This window comes from Rhinichthys klamathensis, unplaced genomic scaffold (assembly GCF_029890125.1).
Source record: "Rhinichthys klamathensis goyatoka isolate OS25496 unplaced genomic scaffold, OSU_Roscu_1.1 h1tg000040l_1, whole genome shotgun sequence".
NCBI classification, from domain to species: domain Eukaryota; kingdom Metazoa; phylum Chordata; class Actinopteri; order Cypriniformes; family Leuciscidae; genus Rhinichthys; species Rhinichthys klamathensis.
The window spans coordinates 10,843,362-10,859,876 of record NW_026606587.1 but is presented as its reverse complement, the minus strand read 5'-3'; the positions used below and the strand labels follow the sequence as shown (position 1 = coordinate 10,859,876).

The window sequence follows — 16,515 nt, the reverse complement described above, 5'->3', positions numbered from 1 at the left end:
TCATTTTTTTTTAGCCATTTTCAGGTTATATTTAAAGTTACACAGAGATATGTGACCCTGGATCACAAAACCAGTCACAAGTCACACAATTATAATTTTTTCTTTTATGTCAAAAATCATTAGGATATCAAGATCATGTTCCATGAAGATATTTTGTAAATTTCCTATCGTAAATATATAAACCATTTATTTTTTAGACAATTGACCCATGTGACTGGTTTTGTGGTCCAGGGACACATATGTATTTGATCCTTTTAAAAGCTTTTAAAATGTATACATTTATTCGATTTATTTTTAATTGAATCACTTTAAATAAATGTAATCAAAGTAAATTAGTTTTAACATTAATAGGGTTTACAATTTTTTTTTCAAATTCTCAAAAACAAACCAAATCCTTTTAGTGATCTATAAGAAAATTTAAATCTTCACCCTTTATTCAAGTATTATTAAAAATTTGCACTGTGCTTGGAGTCGTGTGATAACGCAATGAAATATGTCAAACTTGGGCAGGCTGTCATACAAAGATATTAAGAACACGTAAGAGAGAACCAACGAAATATTAATAACTGATTATGTTGCTTGTTGTAGTCAATGTTTGCTTTTTTCCTGTGAGCGTTTTGTATTTCTATGCATTTGTTGAATAGTAAAATAAAACCTAGCTATATGTTGCCTTTTTTAATCAAATCATTTTGTCAGATAAACACCTTAACCATTTTTATTCTTCCCTCGTATTCAAAATATTACAAAATATGTATATAAAATATTTTACCTTATATTTTGATGGTTTAATTGAACTTGTAAGGTCATTAAAAATAAATATACCCTTTCGGACATCACTTTTGGCCACTACTGTGTGTATATTTAATTTTATGTATTGTTTTGAATAACTTTTAAAGAAATCTTTAATTGTATTTCAAATATTTGGACATTTTCCGCGTATAGTTAAAGGGGCACTGAGATATGTATTTGATATTTTAGTTCAGAAATGTGTTCACTTTAAATAAATTAAATTAAAGTAACTTAATTTTTTTAAACATTTGACCAATTCTCAAAAACAATCATTTTTGATATTATATTGTTATGTTATGTTATATTATTATATAAAAATAGTCTTAAAAAATTCTTATTTTCTAACAGCCAATTATTTTTAAAGTGAATTTAGCTCAGATATCCGATAACTCGTACTTCTCCATCGGCATCACAGGAGCACCGTTCTAACCCGCCAGGCGCTCCCACTAAACTCAAGGCCATCGAGTGCAGACAGCTCAGACTGTCTCTGTCATGAATGGACAGCCAAATCAGATCTCTATCTACCAGGCGGCCGCAGGTTACATCCTTATCACCGCGTCCCGGGAACCTCTTCCTGCTCCCGGACACTGCAGGTCACGCAGCTATGATCATTTCAAGACTGTATACTTTTTTTAAATATCCACCAAACACAATAACACACACCTTCAGTCTGTTCCGACTGGATCTTCCCATAGCAGCTCCTATCTCAAAAAGGAGTTCACCCAAAAATTTTAATTCTTTCATCATTTACTCATGCTCACGTCGATCCAAACCTCAGTGACTTTCTGCGGAAAACAAAAAAAAAGATATTTTGAAGAATTGTTTTTGTCCGTACAATGAAAGTCAGTGGAGTCTAAAATGTCACTGGACCCCATTGACTTTAGAAAAAAGATAAATTTTTCAAAATATCTTCTTTTGTGTTCAGTCATACAGGGGTGCGTTTCCCGAAAGCTTGATTTCTTCAACGATGCATCATACTATGGAAGTGAAGCAGCGAGGTACGGCGTCGTATGGGAAATTCACCCTGGTTTGGAACGACATAAGGGCAAGTGAATCATTTTTTGGGATTCAAAGGCATCAAGTTTCTCTTAATTGTATTGGCGAAACATCTCTAATGTACATCTGGCACTCGAGATGTTCCAAAAACGATGGCAAGTTAAAACGAGTCAGTGGAGCAGCTTATTTTCTTTCATGGCACAAAAAAACGGAAAAGAAAGGCAGCATTTGGCCACAGGCCAGCAGACGCTCGCAGCAGAGTCTAAATGTCTCAGTGTTTTTGCATTCTGGGGATCCCCCCCGTCTGTCTCTATTTTTCCCTTTTCCTCCCTCTCTCTCTTGTCCTCTCTTCCTCCCTCGAGGCCCTTCTGCTGTGGTATGGCTTAAAATAGGCCTGGCTGAAGGCTGATCTTTGGATCAATAATGATCCGCGTCTCAAGCCGCAGCCATAAAACTACAGCCTGGACAAATCACATCTTACCAAACAAACACACCTAAACTTCAGTCTGGAATATCATATGAGTGAAACCGCAAGTTTCCTTTCAAATATGCGGATTCTCTGTTATCCAGGCCATAGTGGAATGTCTTAGTTAATTCTTTCAACTGGCTTCATCGCAGAAATACTTCTTGGTTGACAATCAGTTTTAGGGGATCCATTCAATTCTTACAATCTTGTAATAAAGGTTGCCAGTGTTGGTGTTGTTAGGTAAAATTAAACCTGTTATAAATCATTTTTGGTCATTGAAATAATGCTGAAATAAAACAGAATATAAATATTATATAATTCTTTTTATATGTAAATCAATTAAATGATATTTAGAATTGTTGCCTTTGCAACTAGCTGAAATAAATTAAGTTAATAATAGTAATAGTAATAAAATTACTAACATTGAAAATGAAATAAAAATAAATTAAAGCTAGACACCTTGTTTCAACCCACGTTTGGGTCAAATACTGTACGGACAAACCCAACCATTGCTTTACATTTTTTAAATTTCATTATAAATCAAACGGTTGGGTTTGTCCACATTTTACCCAAACGTGGGTTGAAACAACCCAGCATTTTTGACCCAGCAAATGACAAAAGCAATGTACTAAACTTAATATTAATAAATTACTATTAATAAATACTAAAATAGTAAACAATACTAAACTAGCACTGATAAAGACACACTTGAGTGCCTCTTATCAATCAAATGATCCATAGATATGATTTATTATCATTATTTTTACCCCCTCAGGTGTACTCATGTTCTCACCAAAACAGCCACAATCACATTTTTTCCTGATCGTTTTTTTTCCCCTTCTTTTTTTTCTTTCTGATTCTTCAAATAAAGTAGCATTTTTGCTGCGGTCCTTTTTCATAATTCAATGTTGACGCCCTCTCACACGTGAAACACGATACAGCCCTGCGCTCACAAGCTAAGGGTTAATGCTGGTTCCAGGTTTTAACTGTCCCATCTTTGTCTATAATATAGTCCAGTATGACAGAAATGAACAGTAAACACAGTTAAAATCAGACTGGAACGATCACGGTTCTTGTTAAAAATCTAATTCAGCCACTGGTTTCAAACATCAGGATCCTTCAGAACTATTTGCAGAGAACCAACTTTTGCTTATTTCACTCGCTTATCATTCATTTAGGAATTACCGTCTAACAATAATCTAACCAGCTTCGTCTTATCTCACTGTGTCTGGGCAGGACTGTGACTATCTTACATCAGAACGTTGGGGACTCGTGGAATGTTTGGTTTTTTTCAACATTGTTTCAATAAATGGCCTAAAAATGTGAGTTCTTAAAGTTACAGTACATTTTCATAGAGCTCCTATTGTATATCTTACTTAAAAGATCAAGGATGATTTGATTGCTCGTGATATGACCCCTGTAAAAGGAAAGTCTAGACTGTGTTGTCCATATGTTTTCTTTATCAAGCCATTCTTACCACAGTTGGGCAGTGTGAGCATAGCCAGAGCTCTCCTCTTCCCTCCCTCCTCCACACACATCAGCTCCTCGGACTCCTCTCCTCTCCACTGCTTCAACCACACGTTTTCACACGAGCACTGCAAAGTATTGCCTGCCAGCAACCTGCCACATACCAATGCATACAAGTGTATCATAACAGTGCCCTGAAACATGCAGTATTCACACAAATAACTCTGCATGCAACCTGGTTAGACTGCATCATAATCCGAATGATGTATCATAAGGATATGGACAGTGTTAAGGGTAACACATTACAAGTAACACGAGTTATGTAATCAGATTACTTTTCAAAGTAACTAGTAAAGTAATGCATTACTTTTAAATTTGCAACAAATATCTGAGATACTTTTTTTCACCTGTATTGACTGACAGCTCTCCTGTCCTCATGTGAGAGAAATCGGGAGTGAGTGCGTTGTGTGTGTGTGAACATGATGGGTATTGTAAATGTGAACATGCATTTACTCATCTCACTTGCAGAAAAGCAGATTCAGTATTCCTCAAAATGAATAAAAACAGCGACATGCAAACTCAGAATATTACGCAAACCTGCAATAATTAAATGTTAAATCACATTGATATACTTTATGCATTTAATCTCACTTTATTTACCGATGTCTTTTCTGCTGACCTCCCTGATCCGATTCAACCATACCGAAAAGCAAAACTGGCAAGTCCAGTTTATCAGACAATATTTTCAAGAGTGGCTGGCAACCAGTCCTGTTTGACTGATTCCAAAAATTATCAAACTTACCAACAACCTTGAAAATTGACTATTTTTGTTTTCAATTTTTTTTTAATACTTTTGAATAGTTTTGGAGTATATTATTCAATTGTATAATGTGTGCAAGCATCATTTGCTGTCATAGAAAATGAAATATTTTAAATCACCAAAACGTCACACTGGAGACACAGCATGCTAACTGTAATATATCTTCAACAAACACTCCGAGACTCACAGGGATGAAATGTTTAAATGATGAAAAGTCCTCCAGGATAGATACGACAGATTGTTCTCTTTGAGATTCCTGAAAAAGGAGGCAATGATCAGCACTGATAAAGACACATACTAAATCCCCACAATATCAGATAATTGTAACTTTGCAAACAATCGAAACATGCTAAATTGAACCTCCAGCTCGTCCAAAACCAAAACACTCACAGATATTGTAGTTTCAGGTTGCTCTGAAAGGCCTGCCTCGAAATATATGTGAGTTTCGTGTTTGTTACAGTTCTGAGGGATAAGACAAACACCGATGTCATTTCCATCTCACCGCATATAAAGAACATACAAGTTGTTCCACATTTTTAGTACTCACAAGTTTCTGAGGTTGCGGTACAAGTTGAGATCTTTTTCATTAATGGATGTGAAACTGCTTTGATTTGCAATGTATCTGTAAACAGCAACAAGAACATTCTCTTTAAAAAAGATCATCCAGTGTGATTTGTAACCTAAAGTCCATCAAAATGTCTTCATTGGCATCTGGCTCATATCATTATTTTTGCAAACATGTTGTGTGAACATACCAAGAACCAGCACTGAAGAGAATATAATGACAATAATAATGTGGTTTGCACTTATAAAATTACTTTGGCACAGTAATTCAAGTACAATAAATCAAATTGACTAAATCATAGACACGATTATGCAAGTTAATGACGCTGTGATTCATTGGCTGGCTGTTTTAAAGAGTTGACACAACATGCATGACCACCTTCAGTGACCCCTGGCATCTCCTGTATGACTTACATGTCTGTGATATTCTCCATCTCTGCCTCGGACTGCAACATTGGAAAAGCCATAATACTGCGCTCCGCATCCACGCACGAGATCCGCACGCCCGTGCACGTGCAGAGCTCCGGACAAGCGGTCCCGGGCCTCCAGAGCGCGAGCAGCACCAGAACCAGAACCCAACGGAACCCCCAGCCCGCCATGCCGAAGCCCCTCGACAGCAGGCTCATCCCCGGGTCCTCGCCTCCAGATTTAAGACCCCTGGAAACCGACGCGTGGAGAGGAGACAGCGCAAAACACACGCGCCCGCGTCTGGAGCGTCCGAGCGCGAGACACGCAGAACGGATCGCGAGACTCAGTCGACCTTGTCTCGGGCGTCTATCTACTCGAAGTGTCCGTATTCCTCTCTCCCTCTCGCCTCTGTGTGTGTCGCTCTACCTCGAATGATGCTGGCGTTAAATGCAGAAGACGCGCACTTGAGAAACGCGAGTGCTGAAGTGAGGGAGCGCGAGCGCTGGATGATGCGCATCTGAGGGGAGGAGACGAGGAGAGGAGAGGAGGAGAACAGGTCATTAAGACACTTTATTGATTATTGACAACGTGTGACATCCTTACACCGATCCAGACTTGAGAGTTTAAGTTAAGGCGTATGGATAAATCGCATACGTAGCCCATGTTGTGATTCCGTTAGGCCTATATCATCATGTCAATGCAAGTCAGGACAGTTGTTTTATCTCCTTCCAGGAATGTTGCTCAGATTATGGTAATGACAGCCACTAATTAGCACAGGACGATTCCTGAAAGACTAAAAAGGGAGGCAAATCGGAGCTACGTCATCATCTGAGTGACATCAGGAGCCGCTGAGACAAGAGGGAAATCTATAGCACCGTTTCGTGATCGGTGAATGAATCCGTTTTTGGAATGTATTTTTAAATGAACGAATTGCTCACTATAGTTTTCGACTCATCCCCTGAAGAAGTATTTCTCTTTTGAAGCGCGTTTTCAAACTGGGGTCCGGCCGGGATCTCTACTCACACAAAAAAGAGAACCTTTTTTCAAGATTTACTCATTTCAGTTAATAGTAAAATTCCATCTAATCGAATTGAATAATCCTTACATATTATTCATATTAAGAATTTTAAATGAGTAAAAATAAAATAAAATAAAAAACTAGAGCTTGATAAAACATTTTGTATAAATCGTAATGGAATGGGGAATGTGATTCGTATTCATAGCCTATGTTTAAATGTAAGTTCAAGATTTATACAAAATGTTTAATTAAGCTTTAGTTGTTTTTACTCATGTTATGTTCTTAATTTATAGTAGGAATAATATGTAAGGATTATTCAATTCAATTTGATGGAATTTTACTATTAATTGATAAATCTTGAAAAAAGGCTCAATCTTTTTTGAGTGTATGGGGCCACAAGGGGTGCTAGGGTGTCCGTGGGAAAGTCTAAAGAAAGCAGTGTAAAAAATATATATATAAAAAATTCGATTAAACTAAATAAATTATTTCTAAATTAATTGAATGCAACACATAAAACGGACAAAATAAGTATGTTAATTGATTAAAAATAATACACCTTAAAAATGATCTAACACAATAAATTGAGCAGGAAAAATAGCGTAATAATGTAACATAGAAACCTGCAATGACACGATTTGTTCAGAATTGTGTTACAAGAATTGTGATAAAATAACGACCATACACAATTAAAGTGTCAGGCTAGCCTACTGTAGGCTGAATCATAATGGATTTTATGCTATTATCTGTTTGATGATGATGATGATGATGATGATGATTCAATGGACGATAGGCCTATGCTTTGTTGTCTAGTCTAGATATTAAACTTGATATAAATTTCTCTCTTGTATCAGCGGCTCATGTCTTTGATATTTCAAACACTGATCGTCACTCAGATGATGTTTTTAGTCTTTAACTGTCAGCGAGCAGAAAATCAGGGCTAAAATTGTGTAGTGTTGGCGGCATTAGTTGCAAATTTATAGGCTAATTGCTTATTTATGTCTATGTGGTGTGTTTTAAATATGAACAAACCATGTGTAAATTCATAAGTCAACACCATTGCTGAGTATTTTCTCAAAAGACAGTCTCAAAAACACGGTTTGAAATCGCTGGTGTTTCTGACGTCACAAACTACCTTGCAACCAATCAGGTCAACGTGTGATCGTCAAAGAGTTGATCTCTGAGCTGCTGTGAATGAGTGGAGGCGGGGCTAATTAGCATATTCATAGAACCGAGTATACTAAATGAAGCAAGGGTGTAGTAGCCTACATTCAAGCTATTTTAAGGCACGAAGAGATTTTTTCCAAGGGAAAAAAACATTTAAATATGTAATTTTGCTCATCAAAAAATGAGTTTTAAAGGGATACTCCACTTTTTTTGGAAATAGGCTCATTTTACAACTCCCCCAGAGTTAAACTGTTGAGTTTTACCGTTTTTGAATCCATTCAGCCGATCTCCGGTTCTGGCGGTACCACTTTTAGCATAGCTTAGCATACATCACTGAAGTGGACAAGACCATTAGCATTTCTCAAAAAAAAAATGACCAAAGAGTTTCGATATTTTTCCTATTTAAAACTTGACTCTTCTGTAGTTACATCGTGCACTAAGACCGACGGAAAATGTAAAGTTGCGATTTTCTAGGCTGATATGGCTAGGAACTATACTCTCATTCCTGCGTAATAATCAAGAAACTTCACTGCCGTACCATAAGAGCAGCAGGCGTAATGATATGACGCAGCGCCTGAAAATAGTTCCATTGTGTTGAAGGAAGGTGGCCTATTTTCAGGCGCTGCGTCATATCATTACGCCTGCTGCACGGCAGTAACGTTTCTTGATTATTACGCAGGAATGAAAGTATAGTTCCAAGCCATATCAGCCTAGAAAATCGCAACTTTACATTTTCCGTCGGTCTTAGTGCACGATGTAACTACAGAAGAGTCAAGTTTTAAATAGGAAAAATATCGAAACTCTTTGGTCATTTTTTTTTTTAGAAATGCTAATGGTCTTGTCCACTCCAATGATGTATGCTAAGCTATGCTAAAAGTGGTACCGCCAGAACCGGAGATCGGCTGAATGGATTCAAAAACGGTAAAACTCAACAGTTGGGGGAGTTGTAAAATGAGCCTATTTCCAAAAAAAGTGGAGTATCCCTTTAAGGGATGAAACTATTGACTACATGGGGACTTTAACTAATCGAATGATGACTCGCTCATAACACAAAAGGGCACTCACATGTCGCCACCTGGTGATTGAACGAATCGTTTTTAATGAACCGATTCAGAAAAGCAGCTCGTTGCCCGGGTCAAGCATCATTCTAATGACGTCAAGACTGACGCACGACGCGGGAAAATAAATCAAAGGAGAATTAGATGAGCGCACAAGTGTGCAGTTTACGTGCACTCAGTTAATGACACTCAAGTATTTTTAGGGCAGGCCCCAGGACCATAAACGCATAAACCATAAAGATAAAGCTGTAGAATGTAGGCTTTGTGAATAAAGCCAGGACCGAATGTAACAGATGGAGTTTGGGATTAGGCTACTTTACACCAGATATGCTACTTCATTATGAAAGCCCTGCCTTGTTGTGGTCTTGAATAGTGCATACTTAATTTCCACTACAGAGAATGTTTTATTTTTTTGCACCTGTAACCAGCAGAAAGAAGAACATCTAAGCTGGTTCATTAAATGGTCCATTTGGGATGTAGAAATGCAGAATTACATTCCACTGCTGCCATCTACCGGTACACATTGGTATTTGTTTAAGGACTTTTAAGCAGTCTATGCTAAAGGCACACATCACAATTAAGCTATTGTTTCTTATATTTAGGATGACGTATTTGAAAGTCGCAGTCGTTTGTGCTAGACATGAATGTGTGTGTAGATTGAGTACAGTTGTAGCATTTGTTGCTTTTTGCTATGCACAAAGACTATTATTATGGAGGTGTTTTTTTTCCCATTAAATGCCTGAAATCTGTGTACTAACAAAATAAAGTCAAAAGCTACATATTTCCTATTGTCCATAATTAATTGATTTAGTATTAGCCTACTATACTACACTGATTTTAATGTGGTAGGCCTATTTAATACTGACAGGGTTTATAATCTGATTGTTTTAAAGGGTTTTCAATGTGTGCGTGTTTGTGTGTGCATGTATGTATATGTATTAGTTCAGTATTTTTGTGACTTCATTTCACCGATACATTATGCCACCATCAGTGCTGTTACCGCTGACTATGTTGGACGTTTGCTTGATTTTCTAATGGCCTGGTTTGACAGACAGGATTTAGATAAAGCCAGGATTAAACCTTAGTTAAATTAGGACATTTTTAACTTTTATAAACGTGCCTTAGGAAAAAAAACAGTAGTGCATTTTGAGACAAAACAATGACTGATCTATTTTAAGATATGTCAGTGCAAGTTGCTTTCAGTTAAAACAGCTCAAACATGCACTTTAGACTGAGACTAGACTGAAGCCTTGTCTGTGAAACCGGGGAGAAAAATTTCCCAAAAACAATCGTTTGAGAAAGACAAAGCAGTAATTCCAACAGGCACAGCTTGTTTTCATGATCACCTTCCTGAAAGTCTGGTCTTAAACCCCCCCTCAAAAACTTTTAAAGCTCTGACCGGGTCAGCTCCTTTATAGATCTGTGGACTTGTAAATCCAAATCCATCTGTTAGATCTCTGAGGTCTTCTGAACAAAGATTGTTGATGGTCCCGAGATCTAGATTAAAGTTGAGAGGCGACCGTGCTTTTTGTTGTTGGGCCAAAACTGTGGAATAGTCTTCCTGTTTCCCTCAGATTAGTTTAATCAGAATCTTAATTTAAATCAAGGTTAAAACCCTATATTTTCTCCCAGGTATAGAACTGTTCCTAGAGTTGAGGCCTCATCGCATTGGTGTTTTGATGTTCTCATTTTTCCTCATTGCATTACGGTCTTTATTGTTCATATTTACTTTTTATGTTTATTTTAGTTTGGTATTATACAGCAGTGGTCAACTACTGTTGTTTTTATTGTGCTTTATAAATACATTTTGATTTGATTTAAAACCAGCCTGCTAATCCAGCTGTGATCGGGCTGGAAGACCTGGGGCCCGTATGGTAGTTGAACAAACTCAGGGTTACAGGATTAGTTTCGAGTTGACAAAACCAAACCAATCCAACCAGGCTTTGTTGGTACCATGATGCTGGTCATCAACTTTCTCTGTCAACTCAGGCTTTGATCCTGAGTTTAGGAGTGACATCAGTAGCCAACAGCCAATCACATGCGGAGAAAGAGTGAAACTGCTTTTCTCGCGAGAGAAGCAGCGAGATTCACTAGCCTACAGAATATTATGAGATTGAAAAATATAAAGAATTTAAAAAAAATGTACACCACAAGAAGAAAATAGCTGTCTATGAAAGAGGACAACTAAAATAAAAAGTCTTGCTATATCAGTCCAAGTTGTGAAGTTAGAGAAAATTGAACATTTAAGCTCACATGTAGTCATTTTTTAGCTTTATTATGATTCTGAAGCGTATTTACCATATTTATTCAATTAAACTGTGTGTAACTAGCATGGGAAAACCCAGACAACTTCCGGCAAATTTAGATTTGCTCTGAAAGTTAGTCTGGCAAAGAGCTCATTCAAGCCCATTTCCAATCCGCCGAAATCGCGGCACCAATCAGAAACGTTGGGGCGGGCTTTACATGATGACGACAGCACTGGGATTTTGAAGCAGATTTTGTAGCCTACATTACAAAGATGGATGCCGCCGTCGAACATCACTCGTTCGAATCAGCTATCGCGTCTGTTTTAAGCGATTTGAACGTTTCCTTTTTGTTAAAAACCAAGCAAAGAACAACACTCGGAGATGTTTCTCCGCCGCTCTGCATACGTCATCTCCTTCATCGCTCTGATTGGGTTTAGGTCTATCCGCGACGTCCGTTGGTGACGCCCCTCTGGAAATGATTTGTCTATGACGCTTTGCCAGACCATAACTCAGTTACAACTGAGAATGGTCTGGTTTTAGCCATAGACAGTAGGTTTTAACCAGGCTAGTGTGTAATAATACTTAAACAAAAATTGTACATGTGTGCGATTAAGGGTACAATAATTACATAAATAATATCTAAATCATACTAAATCATTACTAAATTACAAAAAGCCGGCCGATTTTGTCTTTAAAAATCATTTGCTGTGTAGTGATCTTTAATTTAGAGTGGAAACAGGATAAGTGACCAGGGGCCGGTACCATGAAGCCGGTTTCGGTGGATAGCCAGGTATGTTTCAGTTAAGTTTGCGCCAATCCTGGGGTTTAGGCACCATGAAAGTGGTTTGGCTTTTAGCAGTGTTCATCGCCATAGTAACTTGGACCAAGACAGGTTATGTTCCAGGTAAGAGGTTGCAAACTGAACTTGGGCCAATCAGCTGTGAGCAAAGTGACACATGTCTGACGCGATAAAGTCACTCCACCTGTTTCTACACCAAATTAAAGATCACTACAAATCAAATGATTTTTAAAGACAAAATTGTCTGACTTTTAGTAATGCTTATTTAGAATAATAATTTTGTATGATTTAGATATTATGTAATTATTATACCGTTAAATCGATCGCACGTACAATTTTAGTTTATCAATTATTATGCCGTTTAAATGAATAAGTATATAAAGGTAATTTAAATACGCTTTAGAATCAATAGATAAAGCTATAGAATGACTACATGTGAGCTTAAATGTTCAATTCTCTCTATACCTTTATCAACTGTACAAATTAGCTTCACTTTTACTTGCACCGATATAGCAAGACTTTTTCTTTTAGTTGTCGTGTTTCATCATAAGACAGCTATTTTCTTCTTGCTGTGTAAATTTGTTTAAATACTTGATATGTTTCAATCTTGTAATGTTCTGCAGAAGAGAAGTGAATCTCGCTGCTTCTCACGAGAAATGAATCGCAGTTTCACTCTTTCTCCGCATGTGATTGGCTGTTGGCTACTGATGTCACTCCTAAACTTAGGATCAAAGCCTAAGTTGACAGAGAAAGTTGATGATCAGCATCATGGTACCAACTAAGCCTGGTTGTATTGGTTTGGTCAACTCGAAACTAATCCTGTAACCCTGAGTTTGTTCAACTACCATCATGGTACAGGCCCCAGGTTAGCCGTGGAGCGCAAGTTACTATGGCAAGTTACCACTTTCATGGTGCCTAAAACCCAGGGTTGGCGCAAATTAAACTGAAACATATCGGGCTAGCCACCTAAACCGGCTCCATGGTATAGGCCCCAGCTAAACAGCTTAGGCTGGTTTTAGCTGGGATTTTTTTTTTACCCCTGCAAGGCAGACAGGAATAATGCAAGAAACTTACCCACATTCGCAGGAATATGGTCCACATGCTTCAAATGCTCCTTGCAAAGAGAAGATGCTAATGTGAACGTGCACACAGATGACGAGAGTTTTAAATTGCATGAGAAGGACAGATTTCTGGGTAGGTAGTAAAAAAATGTAATATCATGTATAAACACAAAAATAAACCAATCAAAATGAAATAGAAAAATACAATAGATTAAAATAACATAAGACGACGTTATACATAAATAAAAATTCTAAAACATCTTCTGGAAGGATCTCATGTAAAAAGTTGGAAAGATTTCCTGAGTTACTCCAGCACCCTGTTACTTAATATAGTAATACCTCAAATCATCTGGTTTATTGGGGAATAGTTTGCTAAGAAACACGTTAAAACCTCTCAGAACACAGCAAAAAAAAAAAAAAAAATTGATGTTGAAATGCTTTATTATTTTGTAAATTACTAAAATCACAGAAAACATTAACATGTAAAACCCACAAAAATCGAACAAAAGTATTTAAAAAAAAGAATACAATGAATTCTGAAATGTAATGTGGTATGCATTTTGAAGCCATTTTCTTGAGACCGAGTGAACCGAAACAATTTATTCCACTCAAATCTCGTTGAAACCACAGACTGAATCAGTACAAACACTGTCAGGTTAGGTTAAGAGAATAAGTAGCGCTTACTTCCTTCTCTCTTTTACTCTTTTCTGTAGTTCAGAGCATTCTCGGTCCGAGATCGGACTGGCACTCAACACGACTCCTCTTCCCGTCGGATCCACCTGCACACTCATCATACAGCACATATCCACCAGCTCTCTCTGACAGTGCAGGATCCCACTGTCGGCCTCGCTGCGTCTCGCCGGGTCTTTCCGCAGTTCTCGGACCTCTGTTGCCGAGAAGCCGATGAGATTGGTCAGCATGGCGTCAGACAGATCCACGTCCAAGTACCCGGTTCCATCTGATATGGTGGCTCCCAGTTTCCACGCACCGCCACTGACGCGCAAATTTCCCAGAAGTGTGACAATGAAAGCTTGTAGTCGTAAAACCTGAACACTGACGGGCGGCCAACTGCATGCCTGTAGTGTGCAGAGGTACAAGGGAACTGGAGCGTCTCGTTCGCAACCAGAAGATCCACCTGTGTTTGTAGAGGAACTTGCACCAAATGTATCCAGAGCTTCTGGATGTAAGGGTGAGGGTCTGCTTTGGTGAGGAGTCCTGGACCGAAAACTCAGAGGGTTAAGTTCTTTCGTTTTGGGATGGGTTGGTGTCTTGGAGTCAGGTTGCTTGATTTCAGAGTGTTCCCGATTACTTGGCAAGACTTGCGAATCTATCGGGCTCATCACACTGTCCAGCTCCTCTAACGGGATGTCATCAAAGTCCTCAGGAACGTAGTCCATCATATCATCAGCGGCGTTTTGCGGGACATCGTCAAAATTGTCTGGAATACTTCTGAAGTCATCATCTGGGATTTCATCCATGTTATCCCAGTTGTCTTCCCTGGATATGGGCGTCGCTTGCGGACGGGGTTGCGAGTGAAGGGGAGTCGGTCTGATTGAGGCTTCTGAAGTCACGCTGCCATAACCACTGTCAGCTACCTGATGATCTACCACAGCCAGAAGCTCCCGGTCATCCGGTTCCTCGCCTCGTGGATGGTTCTCCTCAGGCAAGCCAAGTGTCCCACAAAGCACTCTGCCTTGAGAGTACATCTCCAAAAGCTGTTCCACCTCCCCACCCAACACCTTCATGTTCTCAGGTTTCAAGAGCAACACCCCTAGACGTACGACGATCGGCCCGACTAGCTGTAGCTTCGTGCCGGGAGCCAGGTTTGTACTCAGAGCCGGGATGGGCCGGTATTCCATACCCTCCAGACTTTGCACTCCATCCGTGAGCTGCAACATCAACACACGCGTGGGCTTGGCCTCCCACGGCCTCTGCGTTTCCTGCGTAACAGCCGACACTTGATCGTTGGAGCGGTCGGTGCCCCGAATACGCTGTAGTTGAGTGTAGGCGGGCTGGCTGATGTCTAGCAGAGAGTCCACCTGAACACAGTAACAGCTGTCCAGTTCTGTCTTCACCACCTCCGAAATCCTTTCGGGGAGAACCGGGTGGGCCAGATCTCGCAGGTCAGTCAGCAGCCATTGCTCCAAGACACGCTGATTCAGCTGCGACTGAGGCACGGATTCTCTATCCGCCTCCTCCTTTATCCAGTTCACACAAGCGTCCAGCCAGGCATGAGGGACTTGGACGTGGCATTCGGAGCGCAGCCAAGCCTGGGTAACCTGGACTTCACCCACTGACATCCTCTCACTGTCCCAAACACTAGAGCTTTACCTTTTAAACATGGAAAGAGGCAAATGTGTAGTAAAGATTTAGACTTTTTAAATGAACGCATTTATTAAAATATTTTCATTTCCACATCCAATTATGATTAAATAATACATTTATCTTAAAAATGTCATTGTATGATTAAAAAAACCCACATTCAAATTATGATATATAGTTCCAAAGATTTGGAAACATTACTATTTTTTATGTTTTTGAAAGAAGTCTCTTATGATCTTCAAGCCTGCATTTATTTATTAAAAAATACAGAAAAAAATATTATTACAATGTAAATGAATGGTTTTCTATTTGAGTATACTTTAAAATAGAATTTATTTCTGTGATGCAAAGCTAAATTTTCAGCATCATTACTCGACACGATCACACGATCCTTCATAAATCATTCTAATATGCTGATTTATTATCAATCTTGGAAACAGTTTTGGAAACAGGATTCATTGATGAATAAAAAGTTTAAAAGAACAGCATTGATTCGAAATAGAAATCTTTTCTTACAATATAAATATTTACTATCACTTTTTTTTTAAAATCAATTTAACACATCCTTGCCTTGCTTTACAAAAAAAGAAAGAACAATACTGACCCCAAACATTTGAACGGTAGTATATTGTTACAAAAGATTTCTATTTGAAATAAATGCTGATTTTCTTTTACCTTTTTATTCATTAAAGAATCCTGAAAAAAGTATCACAGGTTATAAAAAAAGCAGCACAACTGCTTCCAGCATTGATAATAAATCAGCATATTAGAATGAGTAAAGATGCTGAACATTCAGCTTTGCATCACAGAAATAAATAATACATTATATAGTACATTCAAAATGTAACATTACACAATATTACTGTTTTTTCTGTATTTTTGATCAAATAAATGCAGGCTTCATTAGCATAATACATCTCTCACCTGTGTGTGTGTGTGTGTGTGTGTTGAATTATTATTATTTTTAAATATTGTTTCGAAATAAAAAACACATAATTTGCAACTTACTAAACTGTATAACACTACACTATACTATGTACAACATTTTTGTGTTCAGTTAAAGTAGATACCTTACCAGAAAATGAGTAATTCCACCTTTATTCCTGTGCAGGCTGCATGGTTTGCTCTGATAAATGTGTTGCGAACATAACCTATAGCGTCGTTGCCTATACGGATCTTCTTGTGACTCCCTTACAGCGACTAAATTAAGTTTTGATATTTCATAAAGTACTAAGAAATATCGCAAGTAGACTTATCTCATTTCAAAACACAACACAACTACTTTCTATGACTAACTAGTCGTGCTAATCATGAAAGCGGTCATAAATGATTGGCGT

At 38.2% G+C, this 16,515-nt stretch overlaps 2 protein-coding genes across 2 annotated transcripts in view; both read right to left on the bottom strand.

Moving 5' to 3' along the window:
- Positions 1-6,038, bottom strand: part of ntrk2a (neurotrophic tyrosine kinase, receptor, type 2a) — a 49,504-nt gene extending 43,466 nt beyond the window's left edge. Inside the window, exons 1-5 of the mRNA XM_056246851.1 lie at positions 5,517-6,038; positions 5,086-5,160; positions 4,929-5,000; positions 4,726-4,794; positions 3,729-3,871 (exon numbers count right to left, since the gene is read on the bottom strand). Of these exons, the coding sequence (XP_056102826.1) occupies positions 3,729-3,871; positions 4,726-4,794; positions 4,929-5,000; positions 5,086-5,160; positions 5,517-5,728 (571 nt within the window). The 5' untranslated portion in view covers positions 5,729-6,038. The remainder of the gene's footprint in view (positions 1-3,728; positions 3,872-4,725; positions 4,795-4,928; positions 5,001-5,085; positions 5,161-5,516) is intronic.
- A 7,381-nt stretch (positions 6,039-13,419) lies between these two features.
- On the bottom strand, positions 13,420-16,511 carry rmi1 (RMI1, RecQ mediated genome instability 1, homolog (S. cerevisiae)). The gene is made up of 2 exons (XM_056246850.1): positions 16,254-16,511; positions 13,420-15,187 (listed from the first exon to the last, which is right to left on the bottom strand). Exon 2 carries the CDS (start codon positions 15,154-15,156, stop codon positions 13,537-13,539), a length of 1,620 nt encoding a protein of 539 aa, XP_056102825.1. The 5' UTR covers positions 15,157-15,187; positions 16,254-16,511; the 3' UTR covers positions 13,420-13,536.
- Between the last annotated feature and the right edge of the window lie 4 nt (positions 16,512-16,515).

Excerpts from the sequence above, each read along its gene's own strand:
- rmi1 (XM_056246850.1), bottom strand. The coding sequence starts at position 15,156 with ATGTCAGTGGGTGAAGTCCAGGTTACCCAGGCTTGGCTGCGCTCCGAA.